Source organism: Desmodus rotundus, chromosome 12, assembly GCF_022682495.2.
Source record: "Desmodus rotundus isolate HL8 chromosome 12, HLdesRot8A.1, whole genome shotgun sequence".
In the NCBI taxonomy this organism is placed as follows: Eukaryota; Metazoa; Chordata; class Mammalia; order Chiroptera; family Phyllostomidae; genus Desmodus; species Desmodus rotundus.
The window spans coordinates 5,697,771-5,724,191 of record NC_071398.1 but is presented as its reverse complement, the minus strand read 5'-3'; the positions used below and the strand labels follow the sequence as shown (position 1 = coordinate 5,724,191).

At 47.3% G+C, this 26,421-nt stretch overlaps 1 protein-coding gene across 1 annotated transcript in view; it reads left to right on the top strand.

The window, feature by feature from the left end:
* RPGRIP1L (RPGRIP1 like) overlaps positions 1 to 20,917 on the top strand; it is an 82,755-nt gene extending 61,838 nt beyond the window's left edge. The window contains exons 23-26 of the mRNA XM_024551438.3: positions 8,346 to 8,529; positions 13,413 to 13,497; positions 16,646 to 16,779; positions 19,503 to 20,917. Of these exons, the coding sequence (XP_024407206.2) occupies positions 8,346 to 8,529; positions 13,413 to 13,497; positions 16,646 to 16,779; positions 19,503 to 19,615 (516 nt within the window). The 3' untranslated portion in view covers positions 19,616 to 20,917. The remainder of the gene's footprint in view (positions 1 to 8,345; positions 8,530 to 13,412; positions 13,498 to 16,645; positions 16,780 to 19,502) is intronic.
* The last annotated feature ends 5,504 nt before the right edge of the window (positions 20,918 to 26,421 follow it).

Here is a 26,421-nt window from a genome sequence, read left to right as displayed (position 1 = left end):
AACGGGAACAGAATCACAGAAATGGAGCTCACATGGAGGGTTATCAGTGGGGTGGGGTGAGGGGGGAGAATGTGGGAAAAGGTACAGGGAATAAGTAGCATAAATGACAGGTAGAAAATAGACAGGGGGAGGTTAAGGATAGTATAGGAAATACACAAGCCCAGGAACTTACATGTGTGGCCCATGGATGTAAACTAGAGTGGGAGGAGTGTGAGTGCGAGAGGGGGTGCAGGGCAGGGGAAATAAAGAGAGGGAAATAGGACAACTGTAATAGCACAATCAATAAAATATATTTAAAAAATTACTAAACCCCTTCAGAATCAAATAGGATATTGTATCAGTGGGTAACATAAGTCCCTCCCAATGTCTTATACAGCTTAAGCTAGACAGAGTAGGTTTCAGAATATATTTTAAGTAAAACCAGAAATGTCCAATTACTTTCCTGATAGAAATTGGTTTTTAAACGATTTTTTATGTTTTGCAGCTTTATCTTTTACTAACATACCGTGGACTTCTCTCCATAGCAGTATACTGTGTTTCCTTTAACATATGCGTAATATGCTATTGTGTAGCTCCAGCGTAGTTGTTTAAATAAGCCTTGTTTGATGGCCCCTTAGGTTGCTATCAGTTTTTGCAAATACAAACATTTCTGCTTAAAATGTTGTTTATAGGTAACATTTCTATATGTAGCAATGTAGGAAAATTAATTTGGCCCTTTGCCAAATCAATGGCTAAGAAATTATACCTGAGTGATGATTCCTTTAAAGAGAAGGAAACAGAAAGGTGTATTCGTACACATACGCATACAGTTTTATGTGAGCGTGCAGACACAGCATTCAGGTTCACGAGTAGGCAAGCAAAGAAGATGTCTGGAAGTATGTAATTCAAACAGTGTTAGCACTGAGTACCTCTGGGGCCTGGGTCAGGGCGGCCGTCAGCCAGTGGTGACCCATGCTCCAAACCCAGCCCCATGCCCGCTTTCATTAATAAAGTCTTACTGGAAAATGGCCACCCTCCCCATTTACACACTGTAGCTGTTGTCACCCCACAAGAGCACGTTCACTGTTTGCAACGGAGACCATGTAGCCCGCGAAGTGGAAAATAGTTGCTGTTGGCCCTTCACAGAAGAACTTTGCCAATCCCTGAGTTAGGGAATGGGAGGAAACAAGGAGCTTTCATATGTTACTTAATGAAATGTATATTGTCGGGATCTCTTTAATGATGAGTGTAGACTGCTTCTAAAAAGGAAATAATTTGTTAGTCTATCCTGTACTAAAATGTTAAAGAACAACTAAAGAACAGTTGAATATGCATATTGTAGAACTTTTTCTGTAAATGTCTCAGAAAGGGTAAACAAATGGAGGTTGAATCCTTTTCGGTTTAGGGCAGTGGTCCTCGAAGTGTGGTTCCTTGTGACCTCACCCCAGACCTCATGCATCAGAAACCCTGAAGCCCGGGCCCGGCAACCTGGGTGATTTCTAGCCTTTCCCAGCCTTCTGGGTTACAGTGAAGTTTGAGAACCGCAACGTAGGGGAAGAGCATGGTTCCCTGGGGGGCTGCGCACTGGAGTGAGCCAGGGAGCGCTTTCAAACGCCAGGGCCCAGTCCCCACCACATCCAGCAGGTCAGGAGTCTGTTCAGAGCTCCCCAGGCGGCACTAACGTGCAGCTAAAACTGAGAACCACTGTCCTGGGACATCTGTTCTCAATGATGGTGGAAGTGGGACAGCACAGCAAAAGCACCTGAAATTGAGGGTAATTTGTAAAATTCTCTCCTTCCTTCATATTACACTGCCGCAGTAAGCCACAGCTAATGATGGGAATGCGTCGTGTCCCTCAGGCGCACCAGGGCAGGGTTCCAGCCGCTGCTTCAGAACACGTGGTCACACGCTTCTGTCCATTTGCTAACCATTGTAGATGCGGTGATTTGCATGGTGTGTGAGGGAGACAGTGACACTGTCCCCCAAATGAGCACTTTTGCCCTGGCTGGGTGGCTCAGTTGGTTATAGCATTGTCCCCATACACCAAAGCTACAAGTTCAGGGCATGTACGAGAATCGACCAACGAGTGCACGAATAAGTGGAACGACACATCAGTGCCTGTCCGTCTCTCCCTCTGCCCCTTCCTCTCTAAAGTCAGTGATAGAGAAAAAAGAGCACTTAACCCTAACACCACTTCCATCGTCATCACTGGTGGTGTCAGTATTTATGTTATTTGTCCAATATAGTATCTATTTACAGAACATACGAGAAAAGATAGGTTATTTCCACTGCTGAAAACCGGGTTTGCTTTGTTTTGTTTGTAAAAACATTATTACCTCAAGAATTGGTATTTCTATTTATTTCTCCCAACGAGCTGTGATTTTGAGAAAACACTTTTTAATCAAAACTTGTCTGAAGAGTGGATGTGATTCCTACAAGAGGAAGTTTTGGAGACTAGCGTGAGGTCCAGGGGACTGTTTTTTTTTTGAGTCTTTGAGGTGACTCTGCCCACCTCCAGCCCGAAATAAAGAATCAGTATTAATCAGTATATACCGTATACTTTGGACCATAAGACGCACGTAGGTTTTAGGGGGAAATAGGGGGGAAAATTTTGAAGCAAAAAGTGTGGTAAAATATTTAATAACATAAATGACATAATATTTCACCAATGGGGATGTAAGCTACATTCGGACTATAAGACGCACCCCCCTTTCCTCCCAAATTTGGGGGGTGCATCTTATAGTCCAAAAATGCGGTACTTCTTCTACCCTAATTGCCTAGGGCTCTGTCAGTCCCTGTGGTGAGTTGGATCTCATCTTAGAACTCACCGCAATTAAAATCCTGCTCTCGGGGCACAGGCATCAAGCCTCACCCTCCACTGCCCTGTTGTCTCTCTCTTGTTCTGTTAAAAAATACCAGTCCTACATACTGCCACTCCTGTCCGAAGGCTTCATTCCCACTTATTTACACACACACACACACACACGTGCGCGCGTATAAAACACGGTCATGGTGATAAGAACAGTCCTCGTGTAAATTCACGCAGCCGTTTGGGGAGTGGCTTGATAACCCTCTCCAGCTGAGCCTCCTCCTCACCGCCCAGCCCCTCCTCCCGAGAGCAGCACACACCGGGGCAAACTTGAGAGCGTGGCCAATGCGGTGGCGTCCACGCTCACAAAACAATTGCAAACAGCTTCATTGCTCACCAGGAGAGAAATAACTGAACGGACTGCAGGCCGTATGTGCCATGTAAATGGAACTCTGTGCACAGTTAATGTGAAAGAATTCGATTTTAGTTATAAACACGCAGAAATCTCAAAAATAAGGTGTGCGGGAAAAAGCCAAAAATTACAGAATGATAAGGAGAGATTGGCGCCACTCTCGTGAAACCTAAAAATGAAACAATACCACGTGTTGTTGGTGGATATGTACGTATGTAGTGGGAAATAGAAAAGCGTGACGCACGACCAGCGTCAAGCTAGCGGCCACCTCTGGGGGAGTGAGGACGGGAGCGGGAAGGAACTGAGAGTGAGGACTTCACCTGTATCTGACATATTTTATTTCTTCAACAATAACAACAAACAGGTTTTAATCAGATACAGCAAAATGGTAACATCTGTTTAAAATGTTGAGTCCTTGAATATGCCAAATTATTTTCTATACTTTGTAACTTAAAAAGTTAAAGAAACGTTTCTTCACTGTAGAAAGTCAGAGTGAAATGAAACTCACATGTAACCTCCCCAGAGCCAGGCTGATGTCTGACTGTTGCGAGCGCCAAACCGTGGGCCGTTCTCGGGGAAGCAGCCGTGTGTAAGGGCCGTCTCATTGAGTTCGTGTTGAGAAGCCTCACCGACCAGCCTCCGTGGAGCTGCTGTCATGATTGAAATTAGAGGAAGGATTCAGCACGATCCTCTGAAGTAAAACATAAAAAGTTTAAGGATGCTAATAAAAGCCCAAGTAAATACTGTAGAGAACTATGGCCTGAAACGTGAATTAGCATCGGTCAGGAAGCAGTAGTGGAGCTGAGCCAAAGTCATGGGAACTGTAACTTCCTTTTCTCTGGGAGTAATACCAGCTGTCATCACATTGCTAGATTGTTCAGTCACATGATGTGCAGTTCCACCTCTACAGACAACGGAAATCAAGCTGCACGCCATTCTCGTTTGAGTGACTTCAGTTGCTTCTGTTCGTCACAATCAGAGCTTTAAAATGCTGCTTTACATGCTGATGTTGACGTCTTGCAAACTAGGGAAGCTAACAGGACGGCGGGCGAACAAGAGAGTTCTGAGAAGCATCGTCGTGCATCGTCGTGCCTCGTCCCAGAGGTTCGCCCACAGAGCAAAGAAACAGAACAGGAAAAGCCCGAAGCCGACGCCGTCTAGCCAGCCTGCTGCGCCTGAAGGGCACCGACGCCTGTGGAGTTCTGACCTGGGGTGTTGCCCTGGCACCTCTGGACAGGTGTTGTTATGCACTCGTCCGAAAGGGCTTTGCTTCAGTCACTGCGATTTGAATCTCCATATTTGTTTCCCCTTCCAGGTCTCCGACTTGAACATTGTTCTTTTTTAACTTTTTTTAGTATAAAAAATTTCAAACACACAGAAAAGTTGAATAGTACCCTGCCACCTAGATTCCACAATATTGATCTGTCTTTGAGATACTCATATTCAATTATAATCTAGAACAGCAAGATTTCTACATATTTTCCAACAGTGAATAATCACCCACTTCTCAAAACATGCTGGACAGAGTACGTGTTTGTTAAAGGAGGAAACACTGATACCTGCAGCTTCATGTATTTCTGGCAACGTGTAAAAGATACTTTGAATATGCAGAAGGTATTCAGCCTTTCTTGACTCTGTATCATTGAGTCAGCTCCTGGGGGAGAGGGGATGTTAAAGAGCTGACAGTGAGGAGGACGGTCCCGGCCTCCGAGGGGTCACAGCCTACAGAGAGAGGCAGCTATGTAAGCACATCCGTGTAGTACCTTGTGACCGCACAGTGCAGTGAGGACCCCGAGGGGGGACCAACTGGCTCTTGGAGATCCGTAACACTCTCATCAAAGGAGAGCACGTGAGGTCCAGGGCCTCAGATCAGTGGGATTTTGTCTGATGGAGAAGATCTCAGATGCCAAAGCTGAGCAATAGCAACAGCAAACCACAGGTCTGGGGCAGTGGCCGGAGTGTAGGGTGATGGGAAGGAAGCAGAGAGGTGGTGTCTGACTTGTTTTTAGGGAGAGAATTCTGCCACAAGAACACAGTGGAGGCCGCAGGTAGGGGAAGAGGAGCAGAGAGCCTCCCCTCTCTAACAGCCACGGGAGTGGGCCCGTGCGTTTATGGAGTGGGTGCTGCATGCCACACCAGTGCCACGGTCATCCCCTGCCACTGAGCTGATAGTCTCATTCTGCCCGTCTGCCTGCCCATAGCTCTACCATCCACACTGGTCTTTTATGGCACCCGCTGTTTTCTCCCTCCTTACTCTGTCACATTTCAACTTTCCAATACTAGGGAGCTGCTGTGTTCAATCCCCTTCAGATCAGATGAGAACCTAAAGAAGTTTCTCTAGAGCTAAAACTAAAAAACCACATCTTGTTTAGTTTTTTTGTATCCCCAATTGCTGACACACTGTTTCAAAAATCCTAAGCTTTTTATAATTCAGTGAGTCACTGAGATATTCAGGAAGTAAGATGCACAGGGATGGGTGAGCTGTAGCACAAGGTGGGTGTGAAAAATGGAGGGGGCCAGAGTGGCTCCAGGGTCCCCTGGTAGTAGTGACGGGGATCTCATCACCTGAGACAGGAAACAGGACGAAGGAGGTGAGAGGTGAGAGGACGGAGTCCGGGCCTGATGCTAAGTCAGAGTTGTCTGTCATGCTGCGGATGTGCTGCTTACTCTTCAAAGGCTTCGTATAGAATCTACTTGAACTTTGGTTCACGGGGGCAGGAATACAACCAGAATTGTCCCAATGTTGAAAAATAAGTTGGCTAGCCCCATTGGCCAAACTTTACAATATTTGGAAAATTCTTTACTCAGAGCATGCCTCCCTGGATCTATACTATTTGGAACCTATCCGTTTTGGATTTATTTTTAGTTGCTTCATGTAGCATCAAAGGAACAAAGAAATGATAAATGATAATCAGTAATACTAGTCAGAGAATTAAAAAGGACATACGATAGAATAAGGCTAGCTGAGGAAATTTAAAAAAAAAAAAAAAAACAGGACCAGAAAGAAGATAGGAGTCATAAAAAGAATTTTTAAGCTCTTTGATTTCTTTGGATAATATGGTGGGGTTTTCTTGGTTTGTTTGTTTATTTGTTTGGCTGTAATCCAGGCACCTACTTTTACTTGTAAATCGCCTTCTTTGACAGTCTAAACTCATAATAATGCAAGTTGTCCTACGGAGACCGTACACTTAATATATCATTAATAAAATAAGCCTTAAATAAATTTGATTCCTCTGCTATTTACAGTTCACTTATCTCTTCATTGGGTTCTGTGATAAACGATTTTAGACGCCTGGCTTCACAATGCAGAAATACCCATGTATTACCTCTTTGCTTTTATACGGCTGCTTTGTTTTTATTCTCGTGCAGAAGCAGGAAGGTTTTATAAGACATATTGTTACAACAGTTCTAAGTTTGTCAAATCACAAGTTACGTAAAAGCCTCAACTGTGCATTGTGCTGCGTTTGAACCGGAATTGTAATGTGTTTGTGTGCAGTATTTTTACAACCAGAATAGGTTTTAAAGAAGAAATAATGTCCTTTAAGGTAATTTCTTTACCACGCCCGTCCTCGGCGAGCAGAGGAGGGCCTTCTGAAGTGAGAGGAGACAATGGAGCCCACTTCATTTTTTATGCACGTGCCTGGAGAGGGCTTGAGGTTATTAGTTGAAACCGAGTAACCTTTCCAGGCTTTCATCTCTTTCTTTTCAAATTTGAATATGAAAAGCATATTCAAGTCAAAGACCATCACTTTAATGACATTTGGCAGTCATTTGATTTATTAGGTTTTAGAAAAAATTTTCCTTTAAATATTTCATCATACTGTGCTCATCCTAGTAATATTGCCAGCTGCAGCCTTGTACCTGTATTAGTGGAGACAGAATGGTGTGGAATTCTCTCTGTCGTCCTAGTAAAATTTCCATGAATCTACTGAATAATAAAATAACCTTATTGAAATATTCAGATTTGGGTTTTTAGTTAAAGTGTCTTCGAATACATAATAAAAGGAAATGTCTTTTGAAAGAAGGGGGTAAAATTACTTCATCAAATATTGAGGGGGTTGGACAGCAAAGGAAATTGTTCTTTATGAGGATATTTTTACAGTAGGATACTTGTACTTTTCAATGTGGTTAATTTTATTATATGCTTTGAAATATCTAAGGAATCACTATGGTAAATTTACACACTGATTTGTATTTAACAATGAATATCTAAAGGTCATAAAAACAAGGCTAATTTTCAGGGTTTTCTAATTGTGATTTGAAGGTCTATAATTTCCAGCAGCATGCCTTTGAGTAAAATGAAGTGGAATAAAGAAGTTCCCCTTTATTAAAAACTCTAAAAACATTAAAAACTATAAAAATGAACATGTAACTGAGGCGTCACCTTGGTATGATCTAATGTTTAAGTCATAGTCTGTTGCTTTAAATCATTCTCGAGGAAACACGCGTGACCCCACAAACAATGTCTGTGACACCGAAATCCATTGAATAAGAACTGAAGGGCAAATTACACTATCAATCAAATACGTATTTTATTTGTTAATTCCGTGGAAATGATATAAAAATAAATCATGGGAAACTACGTTGAATTCGATAAAAATTTTGTTTCTTTTGTTTGAAAACTACTTATTGAATGAAGTGGGGCAGGCTCTGCTCTAGTTAACATGGATTCATATAGCTACATATATTAGCATAATAGCTATAAAGTATTCAACAGGCATTGATCTCTGAATAACCCAAACTTTCTCGGGTACTGCAGAGTAAATAAAAGCAGTGATAAACATGTACTTCCTTACCTGGTGCAAAGCAAGGCCACGTGACACTTGTCCTTCTGCAAGCACAGATGAAGCTCTCCTAACCCCCCTCCTGGTGGACTACCGGCGGGGCATTTGTAGCCTCACATGGAAATCAGGAGACCCTTGCCCCGACACCGTTAACTTCAAACCCTGGGGCCTTAGAATCTCATCCCATCTCCCTCTGTCGTGAATCATCGATCATGCGCAACTAAATAGTAGCATGCAGTGCCTTCCAAAAGAGAAGCCACAGCCTTCGTGTTTTATTGAAAATTGATAGTGAAAAAGAGTAAAGGGTTCTTTGTTCATTTGTTATATTTGTATCTTTGTTGGGTTGTTTTTTTTGTAACAGACATCAGAAAAGATTCGGATTGAGATCATAGCTCTGAGCCTCAGCGACTCCCGAGTGACAGCGGACGACACCATCCAGAGGCTCTTTGTGGAGTGCCGGTTCTACAGCCTCCCCGCCGAGGAGACCCCCGTGTCCCTCCCCAAGCCCAAGCGTGGGCAGTGGGTCTACTTCAACCACAGCCACGGTGCGTACAGCTCACGGTGATCTGGAGGGACCTGGAGAAAGCGCACTTCTCTCCTCTCCCTAGAAAGTCCCCGAGTCCCGTCAGAGTAGATGGAGAAAAGTCATAGGGATAAAGAAATTGAAGTAGGATTGAAGGCAATTTTGAAACAATGCTAAGTTAAAATGAAAACAGTGGGAAAACAATGTTTCCGAATGTTCCTGCTGGCTCATAGTGTCATTTTTAAAAAATGCCACCTAGAACTACAGTTGAATTTAGTTGAAAAATATGGTATCTCAAGGCGGGGGGTGCGGAATATAGTAGTTTATTAATCATGTGGAATTGAATGATTTGGTTACCTAATTTTTTCCCACCTTTCTGATCAACGTGATCACATAGGTGTTTTATAACAGATGTCCGCATCTCACCCGGTGTCGGGTGTTCAGGGCTTTGATCTGGTGACATAGGGCTTCCTCCATCAGCTGATTGACATGCAAGTCTCCTAGACCAGTCCAGCCCCAACAGGCATTGTTACAGATGTGTGTGGTCACTTTTTTTTAAGCTGGCATCTTTAGAAATGTGCTTATTGCTTCAGACAGTAATGACAGTTGTCATGAGTATTTAGATACCTGGTCTACTCTTCCCCGTAGCCACAACTCTTACTACTCTATGTGGTCTCGGGCAAGATGTTTAAATTGCACGGTTCCCTGTTTTCTTACCTCCTGAATAATGTGCTCTCTGAGGTCCGTTCCAGCTCAAACTCTGTAATTCTATAATAGCAGGTAGGTTGAGTGATCGCATGAGAAATAAGTAGTGTGGTCAGGGCAAAAATCCGATCCCTCCTTCCTTTCGTCGACTTGATATGACAGAAACGTTTCCAAAAATATTTTCTCAAGCTTCCTGTAGATGTTTTCACTGCAAAGTACCAGAAAAGTAAACCATATCAAAATATTATTAGAAATGAAAGAACTGTTTAGTCAACTAATTTAACGAAGATACTCCCCAGAAAAGTAACAGACCCCTCTGGTTTCTGTGTAATTCCTTGTAAAGGCCAGCAGTGGAAAGTTTGGTTGGACTGGCAACAAAATTGTGTTTTAGAAATTGATTGTACATTGAAAAACTTGGCCAGGCCCCAGAGCAGATGTTTCCATTTGCCTAAGGAGCAGCGCCAATCAGCCTTCGGGCGGGACCAGAGATACACGCCCGAGAGTCCTGAACTTTTGCACATTTTTACTTGGTGGCCTGGGTCTGTGCGCGGCTTTTGCTTGGTTGGTTGGTGGCGCTGGTTCTGTTTTTGTGTGTGTGGGTTTTTTTTTTTCCTCTTACTGCAAGGTACCCTACGATCTCATTGGTGTTTTCAGAGATGCTGATATTTCTATGAATTAGCTATATGATATCAACAAGAAAATCAATAACCTATTAGAAAGGAATTCAGTATAGTGTTCACCTTTCCTCATCTCTTCCTACCTATTGAGATTTGACTATGTAGAATTTTTAAGATTAATTGAAGGGAGAGGAATGTACTTTGTACTTAAAAGCAAAATAATGCTGTTTTATAGCTACTATATCTGGAAAAATGAAGTCCTAGGTCATCATCAAACTTAAGAAATAATTAATATTAGCCTTGTAGGTTTTGTTTTATTTTTCACTTAAGTGTGGCATAATGAAAATATTTATTTTTAAAGTATTACATTTACCTCTCCTTCATTGCAGGGGAACCTCCCTGAATCATTGATTAATAAGTAACCAATCTAATCTAATTATTGTAATGATTTACCATTCTCTTGCTACTTGATATAAAAGATCAATATAATGTAGACTTACATCTTCTAAATCTCACACAATGGTAATGAGAGTGATTTTATTTCCAGACGGACTTCTAAACTCACATGGAAAGTTTAGAAGGACAGTTAGTGTGTGCTGTCTCCTGTTTGAACGCCACGCAGTGGGGAGGTGCCTGAACCTGCGACGCTGTATGACCTGAATCTGCCCATTCAAAAGCGAGTTGCACACTGAGGCCTGAGTCAGGCACCTAAAAGTGGAGGCTGAGACCAGAGGTCCCCAGGATTATTCGTAACCTAACTCAGTCTTTAGTAAGAGGTGTTATAATACCAGCTTCGCCTGCACAAACAATCTATCTTCTTTGGGCTGCTAACACCGAAAACACATTAATAGGCAATAGTAGCAAGAACAGAACAATCATATTTTATTGGGCTTGAAAATTTTGCTGAAAAAGTAAAAAAAAAAGTTTGAAAAAAGATTAATGGTGGGTCTGAAGAATGTTGTCTGGGCTGAGTAAAGCCTTCCAGGGAGCTGCCAGCGGGGAGAGAAAAGATGAATGAAATCACCCAGGGTTTCTATGAGGCTTTTACAGATCGCGGTCCTTCATCTCTGAGCATTGAACAGTCTATCTTTTGGGGCGATTAGTTTCATTCAGAATATGAGAAGGATGCAGAACTTCAGGTCGTGTTGCTAAGGAGAGGAGAGACTTGGCCAAGAAAGGGTGGGCGGGGAGGATGCCACCTTAGCACATCTGATGCTAACGTGATGACCACGTTAGGTCATCAACGCTTCATGGTGAAACCGTCTGCACTTCTACCTCTGGCAGAGGCGAGGGCTGTGTTTTTAGTGGTAGACCTTTCAAAGTCAACTCAAGTACTAATACTTGGACTGCTGGCTTGTATCTCTTTGAGACAGATGCCTCCGGTAAGGTGTGTCCAGTCCTAGCAAGTCCTAAACAAAGGTGGTTTCTGACGAAAATGAAAGGTGAACAGCTTACCTTTTGGGAGTTCTGGCATTTCTCATAATCACCAGAGTTGCTCGTTAAAGGGTGTGTTTGAACTTGTGGAATTGTAGACTCTCTTCCATCAAGTCTCAGAAGATAAGATGGATGTCCTTAGGACCGTTGCCTGATTAGAAGTGGCCACTGGGTTTCTGTTTCCCACGCGTTCAACACAAGCACCGCTAGTTCCTGACCCCATTCAAAACTGGGCGGAGGAGTGCTGGGCTCCCCCACGGTGCTCAGTGTGCGGGTCCTGACCAGCAACAGCGCCTGGAAAGATGTTAGAAATGCGGGTTCCCAGGCCCCGCCCCAGGCCTGCTGAGTCAGAGACTGGGGTGAACTCAGTAACCTGCATCTTACACGCCCTCCAGAGCTTTCTGCATCCCTGGGCTGTGTTCACATGCCCAGCCCAGGCCTGCTTTGCACAAGCAGGAGAGCCGAGCTCTCATTTCATGCACCTTTGGAGAAGCTTATTAAGTAGCCTGAGTTTTTTCAAAAGTAAATTTTTTAAAGTGTTCAGCCAGAGTTATGTAAGGCACCTGGACCGGGGTTTGTAAGCGTGCTGCCTTTAAAAGGAAGGGTGAGCAGAGGATGATATGCCTTGTGCAGTGAAGGCACGGGCTCAAGGGCGCTCTCACTCACGCTCCAGTCCGAACGCACCAGTCCGAACCCACCGGCTCGGAGAGCAGGGGGGTCTGGGCCCCAGCCGGGGGAAGGAGAAGGTGCAGCGCGGAGGTGAGAGGGGCAGGACTCGGATTCTGGCGCTGCGGCCTTCTAACGCGGGGCCCATGCTGTTCTTCCCCCAGCGTCCCGGGGACTGCTCTGTCCGCGTGACTGTTTAGTGTGAAGTAACGCCCTGTACTTACAGGCTGCCCCGAGCCCTCCACCTTTTCTGACTCCTGCCACCTTCAGTGACCCACACGCTTAGGCACTCACTCCTGGCTAATGGCACCGTGCAAAGGGCACTGAGCTGAGAGCTGCCGGCCTGGGCTTTGTCTCCAGTCACTAACGCTCTCCTGCGCAGATGCCTGCGCCTCCCACCTCCTGTGCCCAACTCGGTGCCGCCATGTCTTCCGCCCCCAGTTAATACTTGCTCGGCGGGGCCGAACGGCGAGATCATCAGCCAGCGTCAGAATGTGAGGCTGAACGAGCACGTCCAGGGAAACACGCTGGGGATGACGCGTGGCTGCTCTCGGTGGGGCCTGGCCTTGGCACCGGCGGTGTGCCGTTCACTCGGCCGAGCTACTGATCAGGGCTGGCCTCGGAGTTGAGATCTGGTCACGGGCGCCTTTGCCTCCCCGGTGGCATCTGAAAAAGAAATGTCTTCAGAAGCTAGGACACAGCTGAAAGGCTGCCGAGCCGAGAAAAAATAATCCGGGTGGAAACTGGCACTTTTGCACTCGGAGATGCCGTTTTCCCCAAGTGCAGGCGCTCGTGTGCAGCTTCAGGGGTCCGCAGGCTCCTTCCTGGTGGGACTCCAGCGCACTTACCTCGCCTGCTCCCTCCCCTGGGTCGGGTGGGCGCTCCTGCACGCCAGCATGCACCTTCAGAAGCCAGACACACTTCCCCCCCTAAAAACCTGTCTCCTGCCTCCGCCACGTTGCTCTCCCCAGTCCCCCACCCAACCCCAGCAAACGGCAGTCTGTGGGTCCCGTCCACCGCACACTCCAGAGGCCTCTTTTCCTGCGCGTTGTGGCAGCAGAGGAGGATTAAATTTCCAGGCCTGTCAGGAAGGACAAGCTCCCTGCCATACATTATCACTGTCACTCGCTTCGTGGGTGAAAGAAAACGCAGTAAATCCCTCAAATACAAAGCCATGGAGGCCTCCGGCTTTCACGCTCATGCTGAAGCACCACTAACAGGCAGTGACAGCGGGGCGGCACTCGTGGGCGGTGCTCTGTCCTTTCTGACAGTGCTCACGGAAACCTGCCAGCCGCAGGGGCCACGTCACAGGCCTGCACGGGGACACTGGCCGACAGGGCGGCCTGTTCTCCCCGGTGTGCGAGTGGGGTGCCGGGACTGCGCCTCTGGACACGGGTGTTGATGCCGATCCAGAAGGGGCTGGATGTAGCATGCTCCTGAGTGACTTCCCTCGTGGCCTTGTTTCTTTTTCTTTTTGGTGCAGTGATCTACGTGGATAAAGAAAGCAACCAAGCGAAGAGAGACCTCTTAAAAGCTATACTACAAAAACAGGACATGCCTCACAGCAGGTACCGTCCAGCCTTCTAAATTCTCTGATGGATTGAAAGCAGATCTCTGTAGCAGGTGGGGGCAGAAAGCACAGGGCGAGGAGCAGAGCCCATGACCTCCCTGGGTCTCTCTCCCCTGGAAACACAGTCGCCCTGCCCGCCACACAGGCTAACCGTAGGGACTCTCTGGTGCCCTGAAAACCAAAAGACCGTCCACACAAGTGAAGTGTCCCTTTGCCAGCCACGTGCTTGCAGACAGCGTGCCCTTCAGAGCCAAACGGCGAGGGTGTGCCCCCTGCTCCATCACTTACTAGCCACCTGACCTGGGACAAGTTCCCGTGCCCCATGTTCTCCATCTGTGAGACAGATGATGGCGCCACACAGGGAGGTTGTAGAGGTCACGGAGAGTGGACTAACGGCGGAGAGACCAGCCCCTGACGGACGGGCGCTTAAGTACACAGCAAGTGTTAGTTGCAATTGGTGTCAGTGGTAGTAATGTTAATATTATTTTAATAGCTCATCGGCCTTTCGGACTAATATTTATTTTACTATCACAGTGTAATAATTCATCATTTGACTTTTTTTAAATGCATGGGGGGGGCGAACTTGAACAGGACACTTGCAATTCTGGTTCAGTAGAGAAATGATGCCCTTTTGAGAAAGGCAAAACCCTGATCTCAGTGAGTTTACACTTTTGCGTGAGCGGCCACCCATGCAGTTTGAAGGGACTCAGTACCACCCCTGAACCCCCGAGCTGGCTCCCTTGGCAGGTCTGGGAGACCCTCGACCTCATCTCCTTACCTTGGGGCCCAAAGATGACACAGCCTCTCGCTGCCTCAGAAATGGAGCTTCCCCCACCACCTGAGAGAGACTCGGGTTCTTTCCTACCCTACAGGTCATGAAGTAAGTATTAAAGACCTATTTTTCAAAGAGCTTCCACACTAACATTTTATCCCATTTCAAGAGAGGAGACTGGAATTCTCAGCTCTTAGGCTCTGAGAGTAGCTTTTCATTAACTCCTTGAAATGTGTGTATCATTTGTGCTAACGCCCTGTGAACTGGCCTGAGGCTCTCTTTGTCCCCAGATGGTGGAGAATCACTCAAGTTTAACTCATTTCCTTCGTGTGCATCGACTTCCTCCAAGGCCCCTTCAAACACCACCAGTCTGCCAGGGCTCTCGCGGGTCACGAAGGACTACACAGCACGGCCCTGTGGTCTGCTGCCCTGCGGCCACACGCTGTGTCCTCTCTGAGTGTTTATTTTTAAAAGAACAAATTCAGCTTTAATTTTAAACCTGCCTTTCCTCAGATCTGCATAGTTGTACCAAAATAGTTTTAAAAATAAAAAAGTCCACAGCACCCCAAATCCCTTTGCACAGTTCAAAATCACTGAGGACCCCCAAGAGCTTCCGTTCATGTAGGTTTCATCAATATTTTCCCCTTATAAATTAAAATGGAGGGTACTTTAAAATACTAAAAATAGACTCACTCATGTCACCGGAAGTAGCATATGTTAACGAAAACTATGTTCCAAAACAAATGGTCCTCAGCAACTGTGGCGACCCCCTCTCTGCCGTGCAATCTCTTAACTGCCCACAGAGACGCAAGGGCCCCTGTCATTCTGGACATGTCCTGAGAGAGAGATGGCAGGTGCCAAGTGACCGAGTCTGGGCTGATGACACCTCGGCGGTACGCTCCTGGGACCACCACGGGAGAGGATGCCCCTGTCCCCTTCCCTCCCTTGCCGGGACCGTTTTCTTAAGGAAGAAATAAGGGGTTTACATTTACATTTTCCCACAGCCAAAGACAGTTGTTATTCCCGTGAAGTGCTCAGAGGTCACGTCACTGAAAGCACGTCCTGGTTTAGGAGAACGCGTGTTCTCAGACGGCAGCCCTCCTGAGTGGCGGCGGAACCCATAGGCCACAGTTAGCGAGGTGCGGCCCCTCGTCCCTGGCATGCGGAGAACGATATACACTGTGCAGTGGCTTCTACAAAGGACCTTTGCCTCCCCCCATGCTACAGGTTCAAATACACAATTGTCACTTTAAAAGGGAGGTCACACGTTGAGACGAGACTTTAAAAAATACTTATTTGAAGTCAGAGTATTTTACACGTCGAAGAGAATATTCGCCTTCCCCACTCTGCACCCTTCACAACTACTGTGTAAACAGGCATTGCCTTTGGCTCCAGCGTAAGGGACTTCTATTTCCTAGCGTGGACTTAGTAACGGAGTGAAGTGTTGGGCCCTTATTTTCAGCAAATTCGTTTAAACTATCGTCATGTTTACCTATGTGTTTGGAGAGGATATGGTTTATGCATATTTTTCAAGGCCCAGGCACTGAGATTTTTATCTGAGAAGGTTACCTAACCAGCAAGCTTCTTTTTTCACTTCTGATGTGGGATGGATGCGTTCTGAAAATGGTTAAAACTGTAGTTTGCAAGCATCCGTGGTCCGCGCTGCAGTGCCAAGACATGTCCAAAGAGTGCTTCACTGCAAATTCCTGTCGTGATGCTCGTCCAAGTGAGCTTGGCCTCTGCACGTGTCCCTGATTCAGACAGCTCCAGCAGAGCCCCACGGTCCCATGTCGAAAAGTAAAGTGAAACTTGGATGCTGATTGCAAGTTAAGGGATTGCTAAATTAAAACAGATATTTCATATTTCTGCTGGGCAGAGCTGCAACATTCATCTCCATGGTTCGGGAAGCCTGACCTCTCCACTTCACAGAACACACTCGGTTGTGAGGCTGCTTCTCGGCAACTCCGGAGCTGTGCGTTTCTACGGGAAATACTGCGTTTTTATTGAAAACGCTGCCCCAACTCCATGGTCTTTACCCACTGGATCCTGATAGCCTTTAAAGTAGATGTGCCCGAGGGCGGCCAGATGGTGTGTGTGACGGAGTGCGCATCTGCTTCGGCCCCCCCCCAACCCCGTAACCCCTTCGGGTTGGAGAGAGGCCCGCCATCAGGGCTGGGAAGTGGATTACTGTTCTAGTAATCCACTAGATTGGTGCGCTCTAGTAATTCCAGTGGTTCATACAATAACTCACCTAGCCTAGTATCATTTTCCTTTTATTGGAACAATTGGGAATTCCAAGACTTCACCTGTAGTGATAAAAGGCCTTCGGGGAGTTTTGTTTCCCGGCGAATTTCTGCATCTCTTTGCTCCCCAGCATCCGCTTCACTGTGGTCAGCGACCCGCCAGAGGACGAGCAGGAGCTGGAGTGCGAGGACGTGGGTGTTGCGAACATCGACCTCGCGGAGGTGTTTCGGGAGGGGCGAGATGTCGTGGAGCAAGACATCGACGGTACGGGCCGGAGCGCTGCTCCGGAGCAGCAGTCGCTGAAACCCAGACTCTTTTTTTTTTTTTTTTGATATATTTATTGATTATGCTATTACAGTTGTCCCATTTCCGCCCCTTCACTCCACTTCATCCTGCCCACCCCCTCCCTCCCACATTCCCCCCCTATAGTTCATGTCCATGGGTCATACTCATAAGTTCTTTGGCTTCTACATTTCCTACACTATTCTTACCCTCCCCCTGTCTATTTTCCACCTATCATTTATGCTATTTATTCTCTGTACCTTTCCCCGCTCTCTCCCCCTCCCAATCCCCTATTGATAACCCTCCATGTGATCTCCATTTCTGTGGTTCTGTTTCTGTTCTAGTTTTACCCAGACTCTTGATTAAAACCTGCTCTCTCTGGCCGGGAGGGCAGTGAGTCACACATTGGTTGGGTTCTCTGCGACTCGAGCTGGCGTTTTGTTGAAGCTGGAAGTCTCTCCCTACATCCCTCCTCCATCCTTCCCCTCTGCCTTCCTGTGAATCAACGGAAATTTAAAAATAATTGCTAGTGTTTCACAAGGAATGATTTATTTTGTACATATTGGGGGATGGCATGTGACAAATTGGGCCACTGGGCGTTTTCATGTTGTTTATGGAAGCCTCTTGCTGTCAAGCCCTCTTTCAGCTAAGGCCTGTCCCTCCGAGGGGCAGTTTCAGGGCCTTTGCAAGGCTTCCCTTCAGTTCAGAGGTGCAGCTGGGCGACGGAGTCCCAGTAAACACCTCTGAGGAGTCCCGGTCACCTGCCCCCCCCCACCCCGGACCCAGGAGAGCAGAGACTCAACCCAACACCGTCTGCTGGATTTAGCCGGGTGTGAGGCCCAGTAAGGCTTAACTCCTGCCCTCGCCTCTGGGAGGACATACTTGGAACGTGCTAAAGAAATTGTTCTTTAGAAATCAGACTTTCAAAAAACATTACCGGGGTGACCTGTCCTCTCCACAATATGTGGACAAATGAGGCTGAGTCCTAGTCTCATTTGTTAAGTTAGCAGAGCCTTCTCTGGAAAAACGTACATAATAGTGTACTTGTATATCTGTGCATTAAATGAAAATTAATTAAGCACCTAGTGCCAGACACACAGTCCAGCCATGGTCCGTGTGTCAGGCTGCTCGGCCTGTGTACGTGTCAAGTCTCGAAAGCCAGGCCCTGGCTGGTGTGGCTCAGAGGGTTGGGTGACATCCTGCAAACTGCAAGGTCACTGGTTCGATTCCCGGTCAGGACCTATGCCTGGGTTGCAGGCCAGGTCCTGGTTGTGGGCACACGAGAGACAATAAGTTAATGCTTCTCTGGCACATCAACGTTTCTCTCCCTCTCTTTCTCTTTCCCGTCCCCTCTTTGTAAAAATAAATACAAAATCTTCTTTAGAAAAGGGCTTGGAAGTCATGACCAAGCCAAGTGAGTAACCAAACTAGATCAAATAACCAAATCAGAAACCTGTCCTGAGAAATTTTGACAAACTAGGCATATCTAGTTACAAGACAGTTGGTCAGAACTCTGTCTGGCAGCCACAGAAGAAAAAGGTGAGAGAATTAAAATATTAACCTAAACCACCTTATTAAAGACACCCAGGACCAAGAGAGTCTGACAAAAATCACCAAAATTCTATATGCTTTAGAGTCGCAATCTTTTCTCCAGTCAGTTCCGGTCAGCAACCCACGTTCTCCTTACGTAGACTGCAGGTGACCACGCGGTCTGACCTGGACAGCTATCGCGGCCCTGTTTGGGGAGGTCCCACTATTAAGCGCTAGTCAGTCTAGGACGGAGCGTGTGGCTCCCGTGCCCTGCAGCGTCCCTGCCTGTTCCCTTCTCCACCCGAGTCTTTGTATCCCAGGCTTTGCTTGGAGGTTCTCCTACACACACACACACACACACACACACACACACACACACACACACCGACATATTAAAAAGTTCAAGTAAAACCACAAGGAATATGAACAGGAAACTACATAGACCCGTAAGTGTTATCGAACTCACAAAGTCCAGGGTTCTGGCCTCACTCGAGTCACACGAGCCAATATGCGTGTGCGCAGAGGCAGGTCGCAGGTTCTGAGTCAGCATGTCCCCTGCTGCCTGCAGGGCTCAGAGGGCCCCTGCTTTCTCCCAGCAGCCCCCTCTGGTCTGCCACTGGAAGCAGCGGCCCTCCCAGGGCAGCCCCCCGCAGTCAGCATCTCTGCTCTGCTCCCCCACGGTGTCTGCCATGGACCCCCAGACCCCGTCCGTAGCCCTCACTACCCCTGCCTCTGCCGTTTTCACTTTCCCTCCTTTCACGTTAAATGGAATGTTCTTGGGAAGGTAAGTCCCCAGTCTCAATGAGGACCAGGCAACTTCTTTACAATAGTCAGAGCTAAGTCGTCTTTGTTGTGTCTTGGTCCCTTCCAGACGTATTCGTCACTAGCTTAGAAACGCAGTCTCAGTGTTGGGATGGGTACCCCGTGGCCTTTCCACTCGGCAGACATCATCAGCTCTAGCTCTGTGAGCAAAACGCGCCCGTACACGCACACACCTACAGTGCGTGTCTGCATGCATGCCCACGCGGCAGCTTTCATCTTTAGGGTTCGGAGATGCCAGTGAACTTCGGACTTTTACAGAAGGTCTTTCATCTTTTTAACTACTGTCTCAGCTGCCCTACCTGAATAAAAATCAGTTGAATGATAGGAACATTTTTCTGCTCTTCTCTCCCTAGTGTTGGATGCCCGAGTGGGGGGTGGAAGAATCGGCCAGCTCCGGGTAACGGTCGAGGCGCTGCGGGCCCTCCGGTCTGTGTCTGAGCAGTACCGAGGCGACCTGAAGGCTTGAGAGAGACGGCTGCGGCGTGCCTCCTGCTGCTGAGTAAATGCCCCCCGAAAGCCCTCAGATGAGAAGTGTGTGATTACTCTGGTGTGCACAATCTGTAATGCACGGGAGGCAGGGAGGCCTGGGCCTGAAGCGTCCCAGTTTGTATACTCTTTCCCTTGTTTATTTTGCTGTTCCTGCCTTCCCGAGCCTGCCACCACTCAGGATTTCAGGTCCCCACAGCGGGAGCACCTGCTTGGTCATTTAAACCTGCACGATAGCATGAGAAAGTCTGCTCGTGTCCTCAGCATTTTCTTAGGAAGCACTGGAACGCAAGGCCCATTTTTATTTTTAATAAGCAAACAGCATGCATCTTAGAAAACCTATGAAAAAGAAATACTTTTATGTTATCCCTAACCATCCCAGTAAGTAGAATGCCTATGATTAGCCTCATTAGGAGTTATACTGTGAAGATTTTATTAGAAGCAATATATGAAAATTACTTGGATTAATGTGTTAATCCTCCTCGTTAAAATGCTAATATCCATTTTACGCCCACCGCGGCTCAGCGTGCATTTTCACTGATGCCTGCAGTTGCTATCCATTACACATGAAGAATGAGACCTGGCACCAGCTTACTAAGTGACTGCGAGTGTTCTGTGTGTCGGAGCCGCAGTGCTTCCCGTCTGTGCTGTTCTCGCGGGTCTGTGATGGTGACGTGGGTAACGGGAGCCAGGAACGGGGGACAGGGTACAAAGGGGAGGCAGATGCCAGTGCATACAAACTTTATACTTGGAAAACTGAGCTTTCGACAGAGAAAGAACTTATTAAAAGCGTGGCTGAAGATGATATGCTCAGTTAGGCCTGAAAGGAGTATCTTTCTATCATTTTTTAAATGTACATCGAGCTCGTACAATGCTGGGTGTATCTGGATAACCAGACCCTCAAAAAGCCGCTCGGAAAGTTAATTTTCTAGCTTTCACCGGATCTCGCTGAAGGATTTAATTGATATTTTTAATGGAGCTGTGAGTCCGCACTGCAAAGGAATTGTCTCTGGAGGTCTAGGCTATAATGCATTTCATTTTCTAATTTACTTTTTTATTTGTCGTTTTCTTCAAAGGATTTTTATAGGCTGCGGGTTTTCACTGTTTGCAAACAGGCTATGTTCCTTCTTAAGCATATGTAAAGTATTCAGGGAGATAAGTAATTTATTAAAATCTACCTAATTTGCCGTGATATATTAAATCTCTGCTTCAGTGATCACAGACCATTTCATTTAGAGAATTAGGCACTCCCTCTTTGTGTGATTAAAGCTCTGGAAAATGAGTTCTTTGCTCCTATTTGTGAACATTCAAAGCTCGCTAATGGCAAGAAGATGGAATAGATTATGAGACAATTTATTACAGTTCAGCAGAGGAAAAAAAGCTAGAATGCAGAAATGCAAGTATGAATATCTGCGAGCGGCGCGAGCCGTCTGTGCTCTGGCGGCTGCCGGGCTGACCCTCGTCTGCGGGAGGCTGTGGGGCGGCATCCGCACGGCATTAATTTGCTGGTCGGTGTGCACTGTGGGGCCAGCAGAGCACGATCTGACCGCAGAAATCTGTAAGTTCTGTTTCTGCCACCGGGCCTCCCCGTTTGGGGACTTCCATCCCCAAGAAGAATCATGCTGTCCTCTCAGACTCTGCGAATCTTCACAATAACTCATTCCTCTGGAACCTTCTAGAGACCACAAACATCTACAGCCTGAGCCTCTCCAAGCCTAGTGAACAGCCACATGTTTGTTGCCACTTCAGCTGGCTCTGAGCTCATCCTCGGCCTCTCCTTCCAGCTTTCCCTGGCTTTCGTGCAGCGACGTGTCATTAAGGCCGTCAGATCCCCTGCAGTCACTGGAAACAGCCGGGCTGTACCCTGGGGCTAGCCAAGTGGTTTTTGAGACGTTTATTGTGGTATTCTCCCAAGAGATTTGTATTACTGTTTTAAAACATTACATCCCGAACTCAATACCCTTTTTGGGGAGGGGGGGGAGGACCAGAGTGCTGACTCCTTGTGTTTGGGTGGAGAGGGGGGTTTCTTCGAAAACTTCTGAGATCTGGTCTGGTGTGGGATGTGCACCCCGATAAGATTAGGGGAATAGCCTTGTTCTGCCCCCTTCATGTTTGCCGTGATGGATCGTTAAAGACGGCTTTTCCAGTTTTACAATTCTCTCCAACTGCATAACTGTTCACAAACCTCATTTTCCCACGTGACCGAACCGCTGCTGGCACATGAATCGCGCGTGGCCTGGGGTGCTCTCCTGTGGACACTCCCATTGGGCTGCTGACCTGTCCGAGGGCGATTTCTTGTTTTGTCCTGTGCCGACCAGTGCACCCTGAGCAGCTCACCACCTCCTGGGCCAGGGCAGGGTGTTCTCTTGGTGAGTGCAGCCTGGCCTGTGTCCTACGGCGGGGGCAGGGGGTGCCGGCGGGGGTGGGAGGTGCCAGCGGGGGCCTGGCCGCACAGATGCCCCAGGTGAAGGTGATGCTTGTGTGACCTGCGGCTCTCGGTGTGAGGGCATACACTGCACCCAGCACTCGGGCTGCGACGCTGCCAGCTGGAAACATACAGAGGGATGCGATGTGGTGTGTGGGAGAGCGCACCCTGCGTGGGTTTTGCCTACTGTGGTGGGAATGTCAAATCCCCAGCCACTGCCACGAGAAGCAGTTGACAAAAATAGGTTTTATGGTTTACAGTGTGGTTTATGTAGAGAACATTTCCCTTCACTCTCCGTTTCAACATGTTTTCTAAATTATCATGGTTTGTTGCCGTTTAACTTAAATTAGTTTTTTAAAGAATAAATAGAGAATATATTTAATCGAATAAAGAACAGCCACATTGAAATTCTGCTGTTCCTGCCATTCACTTGGTACCACAAAACACAAACAATTTCTGGGTGTTGTGGAGAAGTGCGGGCTGAGAGTGGCCATGTGATACGGGGGCTCTGCGCGCACCCGCGCTCCCACGACAAAACATAACTTACTTTAGTAATCCGACATCAAGAGCTGTGACGATGGAAACCACTTCTTACACATGTCCTAACAAGAATCTGATTAACATTTTTGCGGATACGGAAAATAACTTTTTTTAGTCAAACTGGCAGTATTGCTGAATTTTGAATGATTTCCTTATGCACTCGATAGCAAAATGTGAATCGTGTCTGTGAACAAATTTGACAGTAAAATGTCATCTTTGTGTAGTTTAAAACGACCAAGGGAGAGCTTTGGGGGGTGTGAAACTGGCAAGTGATTGACAGTATCAGGGTGAGTGCGTTTTAGGAAGTCACTCGTGCCTGAAGGCCTGCGACTACCTTCACAAAGGCAGACGACACCCACGCACCTCCCAGATCCGGCCACAGGCCTAACTGGAGCCGTGAGTGGGAGCGAAGACAGCTTTGCACCCCCTTGTTCAGAACGAAACAGCTTCGGGTCGACCAGAAAGCCAACGCCTATCAAAGCGGTAGGAACAGTGCTTTACAAACTGAGCCTGTGGAATTAGGAAACATCTCAGCCTGATCTCCTTCATCCTAGAAGACAGCAGTTCCACTTCCATTTCAAAGTGCCGCCGCAGGTGGCACCTGGCCGTCTCAGCCCCGGGAAAACCGGGCCCCTGTTCCTGGTCTCCTTGCACCTTTCGTCCTCGCCCTTCTCGCTTCCCTGTGGCAGTGACTAAGGTATTGAACAGTGTTCCCCTGCAATTTTTCTGAAGTAAAATGTGGTTCTCTCAGAACAGGGATGCCCCCCAGCTTTTTCTTCAGCCCTTTGCCCCTTCTCACGCTTGCCTGAGATTCACCTTTCTTGTCTCTGCTATCACTGAATGCCATTAGTTTTCTTACTGAATTTACCATCTTGATCTTTATTTTTTTGTCATCTGTTCTGTTCATACCTATATTCAGCTGAATACCTCTTCCCCCTACTCATTTTCAGTTAGCGAAAGCACCCTCCCCCTTCCCCTGGGGGGACGCAGCCACTTCCTGAGATGCCAGCAGCCCTGACTGCTCCGATGGCCTTCCCAAGGTGTTCCTTGTGTTAAGACCTGTCTTAATTTGCCCTGACCCGAGTGGTTAGTTGGTTGGGTGCTGTCCCGCAAAGCGAAAGGTCACCACCAGTTTGACCCCCGGTCAGGGCACATGCCTGGGTTGCAGGTTCTGACCCGGTTGGGGCGGGTATGGGAGGCAGCCAATCAATGTTTCTCTCACATCAATGTCTCTTTCTCCCTCCCTTCCTGTCTCTCTACAAATTAAAATTAAAAGGCCAGTCTTAATTTAACATGGCAGAGTCAGTCTTAGCCCTTATGAAACTAAGGGAACAACAAGCTAACTCTTGTATCTTTGCTTCTTGCACTTTTTTTACAGTGAAGTGACAGAGGCCGTAACTCAGAAAGTTCTCAGGAATCACTGGTAAGGAACTGAAGCATAATGAATTTTTAGTTTGAGGAAATGTGTTACTAAAATCGAGTTTTATTTGGTAGAAATGTTTTTGCCATAGTTACAGATGTCATCGTGAACAATAGGGAAAATCAGAGAAGTTTTCGAAGGACTCTTAGGACCCCACATACAGCATAGAGACTCAGAGACTTGTCCAACCCAGAGAGGGAAACAAGCTGAAAACGAGGGGGATGGATTGAGTATGTGAACTAAGAGCTAAAATATGCGTGACTGCGGTTCTGGATTCTAATAGAACAAGAAATAACCATTTTTACAAAATAACAAGGAGACAAAATTCTACAAACTTCCAGGAGTGTCCAACCTTCTGGTGTCTCTGGGCCACTCATTAAATACATCGTGACATAGAATCACAAAAAAGTCTCATCATGTTTTAAGTGAATTTACGATGTTGTGCTGGGCCGCATTCACAGCCATCCTGGGCGGCTCTTTGGACACCCCCGCTTCTGTGTAAGTGGGGAAAACATCAGCTCAGAAGCCCCCACCGATGTGGAGGAAGGCAAGGGCAGGCGTTTGAGGAGTGTGAGACAGAATTCTGGTGGGGGCAGAACCCAGGCCCCCCTGGGAGGGGTCCACCCTGAACGGGGCAATTCTCAGACCACATGTGAGGCCCGGTGGGTCAGAACACTGGCTACCTGGGAAGTGAATGGTAGGGTTCTCCGGGGGGCTGGGGGGTGGTGCTCAAGACAAGGGCAAGGTGTCCTTTGGAGATGTAGTAATGAAGTGAAAGAAGAAACCAACTGAGACTGTGGGCCCCAGAGAAACAAGATAGATTGATTAAACAGCATCGACAGCAGTAAAGATCGGTCACTTATTAAAGAAAACTGCACTTCCCTGTAGCAACAGAAGAGGACACTCTTGAGCTAAGAAAACCCCGTGAGCCACCCAGGCCCCGCCTCTGCCCCATGATTGGTTATCTGCCCCCACTACTGCAGAAGAATCCCAAACAAGTTTTAATTTAAAAAAGAAAAAGAATCCCACATCCATATGCCTTAAGAAATAAAAAAAGGCTGGAGGTCAACTTTAATAATGGTGAATGTAATGGTTTGGACGACCCTTTTCATTAAAAACAAACAGAAAAGCTGACTGTGGGCGCGTCCACACGCTATACATTCAGTCTGGGGACAGAGGACAGCCCTGAGGTGGCCCAGGCATGACAGAGGCCTCTGCCCCCCGGAGAGCGGGGGTGACAGCTCAGACGCTGAGCAGGGCTGTCCCCAGACGCGGGGCTTTGAAGGCCAAAAACGGCAAATCGGGGCCCACCACAGACCTAGGTGCCCCAGTAAACCCTCCAGACTCCAATTGCCCTCCCTTCAAATGATTTCTGCTTCTTAAAATGCGCAGCGCTCGGCCCCCGTCTGAAATCGGGCACAGAAGGGGACGAGGCCACGCGACTAAAGACTAAGGAGACAAGGGAAACACCAGCAATTCAGAGAATGGAGTCGTCCTCCGTGGGCTTCAAAAACCTACTTAGTACGTTCATAGTTTGAAGGCAAGCTCAAGAAATTTGATGTAGAATTGGGTATCATTTAAAAAGAACCAAGTGGAACTTTACTAAGTCACTGAAATTAAGATTCACCAAGTGGGACTAGCAGCAAATCAGACACAATTTAAGAGGAAACTGAAAGTAGTCAAGATGATATTCACTCTGAAAATGAAAAACAGTGAAAAAGGCGGGAGGTTGGTTAAAAGACATGGGATTGTGTGGAAAATTATAATTGAAGGGCAGGAGAAAGGGAATTAGACTCAATATTCCAAGGGAGAATGGCTAAGAACGTCCCAGGGTACACATCAGGCGTAGACATGAGAATGACTCAGTCTAGCATGCCCACGCTGGACAGACACGAAGAAAGTCACTCGGGGCCCATCAGAGAACAACGGAGATCCAGAGGCGAAGAGAGAATCTGATGGGCAGTCGGAAGCCAAAGGCCACTCTGAGAGCTGACTTCCTAACTGAAACGGTGGAAGCCAGTAGGAAATAGCACCAAACACCTCTTGGGCCCTCCGTCCCTCCTGCCTCTTTATCCTTTATTCACAAACATGGAAGCAAACACCCCAGGGCAACTCTTGCCCGGTGGGAGCCAGGAGCTAGCGGATCAATACTTCCCCTCTCCTCTGCTGACGGGCCAGAGGCAAGTCCCTGGGGTTCCAGCAACGGAAGCCACAGCACTCGCAGATCCGCCTGCTGACGCAGCTTTGTCCTGGCTTTCCTCCTCCGAGGTCTGACTCCTGCCAGCCCCTCCTCCTCTCTCCAGGGTCCTTTCCCAGATAAACTGCCCGCGGGCAGGCCCTCGTTCCAGGCTTGTCAAGCCCTGGGGAGCCCCGGCTAAGAGTAGATGCCGGGGGTGTCCCT